Genomic DNA, 9,214 nt, shown 5'->3' with positions numbered 1-9,214 from the left:
CGGGCTTGGGTCCCTTTTTCGGGCTTGGGGTCCTTTTTCGTGCTTGGGGTCCTTTTTCGGGCTAGGGGCTCTTTTTCGGACTAGGGATCTTTTTCGGGATTGGGGTCCTCTTTTGGGCTTGGGGTCCTTTTTCGAACTGGCGGTCCTTTTTTGGCTTGGGGTCTTTTTCGGTCTTGGTGTGTTTTTCGAGCTTGGGGTCTCTTTCGGGCTTGGGGTTCTTTTTCGGGCTTGAGGTACATTTTCGGGTTTGGGGTTCATTTTCTGGGCTTGGGGTCCTTTTTCGAACATTAGGTCCTTCATCGGGTCTTTATCGTGCTTTGGGTCTTTTTCGATCTTGGAGTCTTTTCCGAACTTGGTGTCTATTTCGGGCTTGGGGCCCTTTTTCGGTCTTGGGGCCCTTTTTCGGTCTTGGGGCCCTTTCTCGGGCTTGGGGTCCTTATTTGGGATTGTCGTCCTTTTTCGGACTTCTGGTCCTTTTTCAGGCTTGGGGTTCGTTTTTGAGCTTGGGGTCCTTTTTCGGGTGTGTCGTCTTTTTTCGGGCTTAGGGTGCTTTTTCAGGCTTGGGGCCCTTTTAGGGGCTTGTGTCTTTTTCGGGCTTGTGGTCCTTTTTCGGGCTTGGGGTCCTTCTTCGTGCTTGGGGTCCTTTTTCGGGCCTGTGGTGTTTTTCTGGTTTGGAGTCTTTTTTCGGGATAGGGGTCGTTTTTCGAACTTGGGGTCCTTTTTCGGGCTTGTGGTCCTCTTTCGGGCTTGGGTCCTTTTTCATGCTTGTCGTCATTTTTGGGGCTTGAAGCGCATTTTTAGGCTTGGGGTCCTTTTTCGGGCTTGTGGTCTTTTTCGGGCTGGGGGCTTTTTCGTAATTGTAGTCCTTTTTCAAGCTCGGGGTACTCTTTCAGGTTTGGGTCCTCTGTCGGGCTTGTGGACATTTTCGGGCTTGGGGTCCTTTTTCGGGCTTGGGGTCCCTTTTCGGGCTTGGGGTCCTTTTTCGGGCTTGTGGTCTGTTCGCGCGCGCAAGTCTGGATTCTTCGGACACTTCTAAACACTTTCAATTTTATAAACGAAAAAATACACTTTATTGCACGAACTAAAAAACGTATTTTTTGGCAAACGAAAGACGTGTGTATCACGCGACGGTTTATTGGATCTGATTTGATCTTCTATGTACATGGTACAGCTGACCGGCTATCGTGAGAAGTACGAAGCAAAAGGCCTATTCGCACCTCTTCGATTTACTATCTGCTCTCGTGAATCGGGACAGGCCAAGAATAACCGTGGTTAGGAATGAGATCGCACTGATCGCAGATTGTGGATCGTATTGGGGGTGTTCAAGATTCCCTAAGATTTTAATTCTTTTCTCGCTCGATCATATGCCGGCCGCCTTGGAATCTACTAGATTGCAATACTATAGCTATCCTATTCTGCCTACTTCTATATGAATTCAATATTATGGTTTGATAATTTTTGCTTACAACTAGTTCAAAGATAATACATAATGTGTTTGGTTCTGTTGATGTTTCTGGTACCGTCAACCTTGACCGAATTTCAACGTTCATTATATACTGCTGCTGCTGCTGAGGTCTGCATCTGACCTATATATGGTGATTTTGCTATTCTGCTTCCTGGATGACCTTGACACAGATAAACAGCTGATGTTGTGTCTGGCTGTTGATCGTGTGACTGCTGGTCGCTAGTACTGGTTCGGCTGCTGCTATGTTGACAATCTACATGTCATTTTACAGGCCGGCAACGACGATGTGGATAGACCACTGAAAATGGTCCACAGTAATCAACTCTGACTCTTTGAAACGGCGAACAGGGAGTTACTCTTTCAGCCGGGAGATCGGCCATAATCTGGTCCTGAACCTTTGGTCGAACTCGAAAACAAGCGACGCACTCGTGGATTACCTGTCGCAACAAGTTCCTGGAGTACACTGGCCAGAATCGCTCTCGCATTGCCGAAATTAACAGCTGCTGTCCCGCATGAAATAGTTTCCGATGGTAGTGAGTAACTACGATTTTCGTCAGCGGGTGATGTGGGTCGAGAATGTACGGATGCTTGCGATTCGGTGAAACTGATGCATGTCGTAACCGGCCGCCAACACACATCATGCCTTCATTGAGAATCGGCTTTAGAGACACAATGCGCGATGAGTCCCTCACGTGGGTTTGCTTGGACAAATCAGCAAGTTCTTGTGGAAAGCTTTCTTCTTGCGCAAGCCGAACCAATGCTCGCAGTGCATCGTCGAGCTCAGACGATGTGATCCGCCCATACCTTCTACAGTTGCGGTTGACAGCTTGTGCGTTGAATCGGAAACGGCGAATATAAGCCGTAATGCGAACTAACTCCAACAATGACGATCGTAGGTTGAAGATCTCACTGGGAGTGCTTGCCTGAAGGACTAACGTGGTGGTTTTCTCCTCCAAGTCAGCTGATGCAATGTCTTCTTCTCTAATCTGGCGGGGCTGAGGGCGATAGGCTTCTTCCAATATCAACCAGCGAGGTCCGTCAAACCAACCATATTGGTACTGAAGCTGTGCTGGGATCATCCCACGCGAGACTAAGTCTGCTGGATTTTCTACAGCTGCGACGTGATTCCAGGTACCTTCCTTCGTGATATGCTGGATCTCGGAGACTCGATTAGTGACGAATTGCTTCCATCTTGATGGCGATGACGAAAGCCAGCACTTAACGATCATCGAATCCGTCCAAAAGAATGATCTAACGGAGATGCGGAGACTTTGTACGACCTTTTCGTACAAGTGAGCGAGCAACAGTGCTGACGACAATTCCAAGCGAGGTATGGACTGCCTTTTCTTTTTCTTCTTCAGGTTTTCAAGTGGAGCAACCCGCGATTTGGATGTCAACAGTCGCACTGATACAGATCCAGTCTCTGTAACTGTCCTAATATAAATACAGGCTCCGTAAGCTGCTTCAGAGGCGTCACAAAACCCATGTAGCTCCTCTGCTACAATGTTGCTAGATATTCCAACCCACCGAGAAACAGATAGGCTATCCAAACCAGCAAGGTTTCTCCGATACTCTTGCCAGTATTCCTGTAGCTCTGGCAGGAGAGGTTCATCCCAAGAACACTCTTGTTTCCATAACTCTTGGATGAATATTTTTGCTTGAATAATAACAGGCCCCACGAGGCCTAATGGGTCAAACATTCGGGAGACGTCTGAGAGCACTATTCGTTTGGTGATTACAGCTGCGGAATTCCAGGTTGGAATAGTGAATCGAAAGCTGTCGGTACTGGGTTCCCACACAAGTCCTAGCGTTTTGATGGTTGAACTAGACGAGTCTAACTCTAGGATCGACCGATCGTCCCTCAACTGCTCAGGCACGTTCTGTAGGAGCTCCTTACTGTTGGAATTCCACTTGCGAAGTGAAAATCCTGCAGACTGTAAAAGCTCGACCAGTTGTTGAATCAACTTCCTTCCATCCTTCACGTCGTCTACACCTGAGAGCATGTCGTCCACGTAAAAGTCCTGCTTGAGCACCTTAGCAGCATCTGGATGCGTTTCTTCTCCTTCCTCGGCTAAACTTTGCAGGCATTTTGTGGCCAGATAAGGCGCAGACGCGGTACCGTACGTAACGGTCGTCGATTCGAAAGTACGGATTGGCTCTTCGATAGAATCTCTCCACAAGATCCGTTGTAGCGGTTGATTCGTTGCCTGAACTCGAACCATTCTGTACATCTTGGCGATGTCGGCTACTATTGCAAATCGGTGGATACGGAAGCGTAACGTGATACTGAGGAGGTCATCCTGAACAACGGGACCGACCATCAAGCCGTCGTTCAAAGAAATGCCTGTAGATGTTCGACAAGAGCCATCGAAAACTACTCGGAGTTTCGTGGTGGTACTGTCCGGCTTTAGAACAGCGTGGTGCGGTAAATAAAATGTCCTCCCTGCGGCGGTATCATCGATGACCTCTTTCATGTGGCCGAGAGTTTGGTATTCGTGTATAAACTGGGAATACAGCGTCTTCAGGTCTGGGTTAGCTGCAAATCGTCGTTCGAGTCCCATGAGAGCAGTTGCCCTTGAATCTCTCAATTTGCTGATAACGTATTCCTTCTTTGGCAGTGCCACAACAAATCTGCCATTCTCGTCTCTTACTGTAGTCTCCTTGAAAAACTGTTCGCAGGTGGTTTCTTCGACGGAATTGGTGCTGGCGGTTCGACAGGTCTCCAATTCCCAAAATCTGGTGAGCTGCTCTTCGATTTCCGCCGTCGAGCACACGTGAACCAGTGAACATGGCTCGCTATTTGTACTGTTGGGAACTCTTCCCGAGACTATCCACCCAAACACCGTATTCTGCAGAGTCGGTCCTGATGGTGTAGCCTTTTGTCGTTCATCTTTCAGCAAGTCCATGTAATATTCAGCTCCGATAATCAAATCGACCGGACCAGGCTCGTGAAAACTGGGATCGGCTATCAACGTCGAATCCGGAAGATCCCACTCGGCCGGATTGCAACTCGTCGTCGGAAGTAACACAGTCAGCTTTGGCAGCACATGGAACTGCATCTCTTCAGTGAATGGCGAAATGATCCTAGACCTAGGACCGACCTCTGCACTAACTAATTTGGTGGAAACCGATCGAGCTGATCCAATCCCTTGAACCGACAAATACGTAGGAGTCTCACGGAACTGGAGCTTGCTCGCAAAACTGGCAGTCATTAGACAGTGCTGGGAACACGAGTCTAGCAGAGCTCGTGCCAGCGTCGCTCTACCAAAACGATCTTTGATTGTAACGAGAGCGGTAGACAGAAGTATGTTGTGTGTAGGTGTGATGGGGAGTGCGACATAATTTTGACTTGTGGTGGGCGTGTTGGTGGCTGGAGGTGTGTTGTTTGTGCTCTGCGAGCTTTCAGTGGTGGTGGTGTGTGTGTTGGTTCGAATTGTGTTGCTTAGCCTTTGGCGGTCACGATTGCTCGTCTTGTGTCGGAGGTTTCGGCGGCGAGTGTGGAACGGAGGATCTGGATAGTCCATGCAGCATGGAATGGTGCTTCCGTTGACAATGACGGCAGACCCCTCTTTCGCATAATTTGCGTAATGTCCTGGACGCAGACAGTTTCGACACAGTCTGTGTTTAGCGACAGCCTCGACACGATCTGGAACGTTCATCCGTTGAAATGCAGAACACTGGAAAGCAGGATGCCACGATTCACTGCAGAATGCGCATCTGTTTGAGGTTTTCACCACTGTGTGACAGACAGCTGGTTTCGAGGAACGATGATCGACGAAGTTGGATTTAGCAGGAGCCACTGACTGGAGTACATCACAATGATTGCGCAAGAAGCCGAGCATAGCAGTATACGTGGGTACATCTTTTGAATTGTGATGAGTTTCCCACTGACGCAACGTGGCGGAATCGAGTTTAGAACACAACATGTATGCGAGAATGGTGCTCCACTCGGAGGTGTTTTGCCCAATCTTGTCCAGGATCTGAAGGTTTTTCTCAAACTCACTAACGAGACGGTTGAGTTTTTCATAGCTCTCTCTCTTGAGCCCTTCTGTAGCGAACAGTGCGTCTAGATGAGCCTTCACAATCAACTTCTTGTTTTCATAACGGTTCGCTAACATTTCCCATGCAACATTGTAGTTTACGGCTGACAAGCCCACAGAAATAATCTCCTGCAATGCGTCTCCTGATAACGATGATCTCAAGTAGGTGAAACGGTCCATGTCGGTTAACTGAGGATTGTTGTGAATGAGGCTTTGAAAGGTGTCACGAAAAGTTACCCACTCGAAGATCTTACCACTGAACGACGGTAGACGGATTTCAGGTAGCTTCACTTTTGAAAATATCGGCGTTGGGTGCACACCGAAAACATCATCTCCTGCAATTGACGAATGGGGACCTCTTTGTGATGGTGGCGTTGGTGGGGGTAGGAAATGTGGTAGCAAAGTCACAAGCGCCGCCTTCAGTGCGTAGAATCGATCACGAAATTCCTGCATAATACGATCATTTTCATCGTCCATGTTCCAACGCCTCCTGCTTCAAGTCTGGGTCAGATTTAGCATGTTTCTGGACCTCAACATCTTTATAATTAATTAATATCAACAGACACAGTGTGGTCCTAATGATAATTTCTTAATCTATTTAAAAAGTCAACATGTAATCTGCTACGTGGAATGTGAAGATCGAACTCGGATGACACTCTGTTGAAGGTCCGCTGCAAACCAATGATGGCACCGTTTACTCCATAGTTAGTCCGGCGAAGAGGTAATCGGAGGAATAAATTATTGCGAAGAGCGCGAGGGCGAACATTCATATTTATCGCACTGAGAAGCTCGGGGCAGTCAATTCGATCTTGTAAAATATCCGAAATCGTCATAGCACGGAATAGATCCCGTCGCACTTGCAATGTATCGAGTCCAATAAGCAAACCCCGGCTTTCATAACTTGGCAGCTGGTGAGGATTGCTCCAAGGCAATCGACGAAGGGCAAACCGAACAAATCTGCGCTGTACTGTCTCAATTCGATGGACACCGTTGAGATAATGAGGGTTCCACACAACTGAACAATATTCCAGAGTTGATCGAACGAGTGAGCAGTAGAGAGATTTCAAGCAGTAAATATCTGAAAAGTGCTTAGATATTCTCATTATGAACCCCAAACAGCGTGATGCCTTTGCGACAATATAGCTGATATGCTGTTTAAACGTCAGTTGTTCATCGAGAAAAACTCCGAGATCTTTGACGCAATTCGCTCTGTCAATTGTGGATTCAGCTAGACAGTAATTGAATCGAATTGGCGTTTTTTTCCTCGAGAACGTAATGACCGTACATTTCTTGGGGTTTAGGGTCATTCGGTTGATCTCGCACCATTCCGCAAAGGTTTCCAGTTGGCGTTGAAGGAAAGCTGCATCATCAGTATTCCGTATTCTATGGTATAACTTGAGGTCGTCGGCGAAAGACAACCGTGGTCCTTCTAAACAAAAGTTAACGTCGTTGAAATACAGAAGAAAAATCAATGGACCGAGATGGCTGCCTTGCGGAATACCAGATGAAGCAAAGAACTCTTCGGATACACAATCACCTATCTTGACTGCTAGACGACGATCACTGAGATACGATTGCATCCAACGGAGAATATTAGTACCAAAGCCAAGTCTATCCAATTTTGCCACAGCAATAGCGTGATTTATCTTGTCAAAAGCAGCTGAAAGATCCGTGTAGATAACATCAGTTTGAAGGCCGTCCGACATAGCATCTGTAACATATGTTGTGAACGACAGAAGATTCGTAGATGTTGAACGTTTCGGCATAAATCCATGCTGAGTCTCGGAGATATACTGTTTGCAGTGGCTGGAGATGGGTTCCAACACAGCCATTTCAAACAGCTTAGGAACTGCGCTTAGCGTTGTAATACCACGGTAATTGTCAACTACCTTTTTATCACCTTTTTTGTGAACTGGAAACATGAAGGAGGATTTCCAGAGTTCGGGAAATACTCCGGTTGATAGCGACAATTGAAACAGATGACAAAGAGGTTCAATTAGACCGGCAGAGCATTTTTTTAGAATAATAGTTGGTATACCATCTGGGCCTGCCGAGGTTGAAGCCTTCATTTTGCTAATCGCCAGTTGTACCATATTATTGTCGATATTGATAGAGTTCAAAGACTGGTATGATTGAGGTACATTGAGAGCCGCGCGTGAAGCCTGGGTAGGTGTCAGTTTCTCGTTGGAGAAAACACTCGCGAACTTTTCAGAGAATAGTTGGCAGATCTCCTGTAAACTAGAGCTCATACGTCCTCCATAGCTCATCATTGAAGGCAACCCGGATTCCTTTCTTTGCTCGTTTACATGCTTCCAGAATGTTTTAGGTTCGGACTTCAACTTACGTTGCACGTTTCGCAAGTAATCGGCATGGCAACGCTTCGATGTCTTTTTATAGACTTGGTTAACATGAACGTAGTGTTGTCGCAGCACGTAGCCCCCAAACTTGGAGTACTTCTTCAGAGCGGCTCTTTTAGTCGCTTTTAACCGTCTCAGCTCGGCAGTGTACCACGCTGGGTGCTTAGATTGAAGGCCACTTCTTTTGGGTACATAGCGATCGATAGCATAGCTCATAACATTGGAGAAGGTCTGCACTGCAACGTTGACATCATCATTGTCGAGAATTTCAGTCCAGTGGATATTCGACAGGAAGTCAATAATGCTATTATAGTTGGCTTTTCTAAAATTATAGCTGACGGTGTCAGAAGCATTGCAGTCATGCTTCACTCGAATCGCTTCAAGCAATAAATGCAGGGGAGGGTGATGTCTAACAGTCTTTACCAGGGGGAACGGTGCTGCGGTAACTTTTGGCGCGTAGTCAGATTTGCTCGAAAAACAGAGATCAAGGATTCTGTTGTTCTCGTTCACCACATTATTCGTTTGGCGCAGCAGATTTAGACTGTAGCAGTCAAGCAAACTGGTGATACCAGCATGAAAAGATGACAATTCGGGATCAGCGAACATAAATCCGTCAGAAGCAGAGCGCCATTTTAATCCGGAGAAATTGAAATCACCAACAATCAGGATCTCATCAACCGGGCTTGCAGCAACAACTCAAGCTTACTCCGAACCACAAGAAAATCCTTAAAATTTTCCTCAAGTCCATACAGCCGAAGGTTCACTTGCCCGCTATCAGTCTCCTGATCGTATTTCTGGAGAAAATGTTGCACGCTGTCGAAACCCTTCACTATCTGGTGTTCCCGCTTACGAAGAGATCTAAGTTCTGCCATTTTGAATCACTGCACTTGGCCTGCACTCACCACACCGTTCGCAAAATTCAAACCGTTTAATTGAAACAGACACTGCACTCTTTAAAAATAAATTGACTGATCGACTCGACGTTCCACACTACTAATTCGCGAAACCGAAAATTGACAGAAAGCCAAACTGCAACAGAGGGAAACCAGACGGGAGGAAAGCAACAGGCGAAAAATCCAGCGGAACTTTCGAGACCAACTTTTATCAGGGACACACTTGCCAAAAACAAAATGCTCGCATAATCTTAATTATTTATTTTCCAGCCAACACAACATAACATGCGCCACATGCAAATGCGCCACCACACAAATATCATGCGCTATACTCCCTTTAATTCCGCTCGGAATCCCCGTCCGGGATAAATCTGCCGTTGCACGATGACCGCCTAATTGTTGTCGCCGCTGAATAGCTGCTGCAGAAACACGCGCTCCGATCCGCGAAGGCGCCGAAGT

The 9,214-nt window shown here is 46.9% G+C and overlaps 1 protein-coding gene across 1 annotated transcript; it reads right to left on the bottom strand.

Annotated features, from left to right (window-relative positions):
* Positions 1-1,604: 1,604 nt before the first annotated feature.
* On the bottom strand, positions 1,605-5,982 carry LOC131687652 (uncharacterized). The gene is made up of 2 exons (XM_058971748.1): positions 1,822-5,982; positions 1,605-1,718 (listed from the first exon to the last, which is right to left on the bottom strand). Exons 1-2 carry the CDS (start codon positions 5,980-5,982, stop codon positions 1,605-1,607), a joined length of 4,275 nt encoding a protein of 1,424 aa, XP_058827731.1.
* Between the last annotated feature and the right edge of the window lie 3,232 nt (positions 5,983-9,214).

The sequence above is a fragment of the Topomyia yanbarensis genome, chromosome 3 (assembly GCF_030247195.1).
Source record: "Topomyia yanbarensis strain Yona2022 chromosome 3, ASM3024719v1, whole genome shotgun sequence".
NCBI classification, from domain to species: Eukaryota; Metazoa; Arthropoda; class Insecta; order Diptera; family Culicidae; genus Topomyia; species Topomyia yanbarensis.
Note: the sequence above shows the minus strand (reverse complement) of the source record. Positions and strands in the feature narration are given on the sequence as shown.

Excerpts from the sequence above, each read along its gene's own strand:
- LOC131687652 (XM_058971748.1), bottom strand. The coding sequence starts at position 5,982 with ATGGACGATGAAAATGATCGTATTATGCAGGAATTTCGTGATCGATTC. Across the intron at positions 1,719-1,821 it reads CCGATCTCCCGGCTGAAAGA|ATTGTCAACATAGCAGCAGC; the intron begins GTAACTCCCTGT and ends AATGACATGTAG.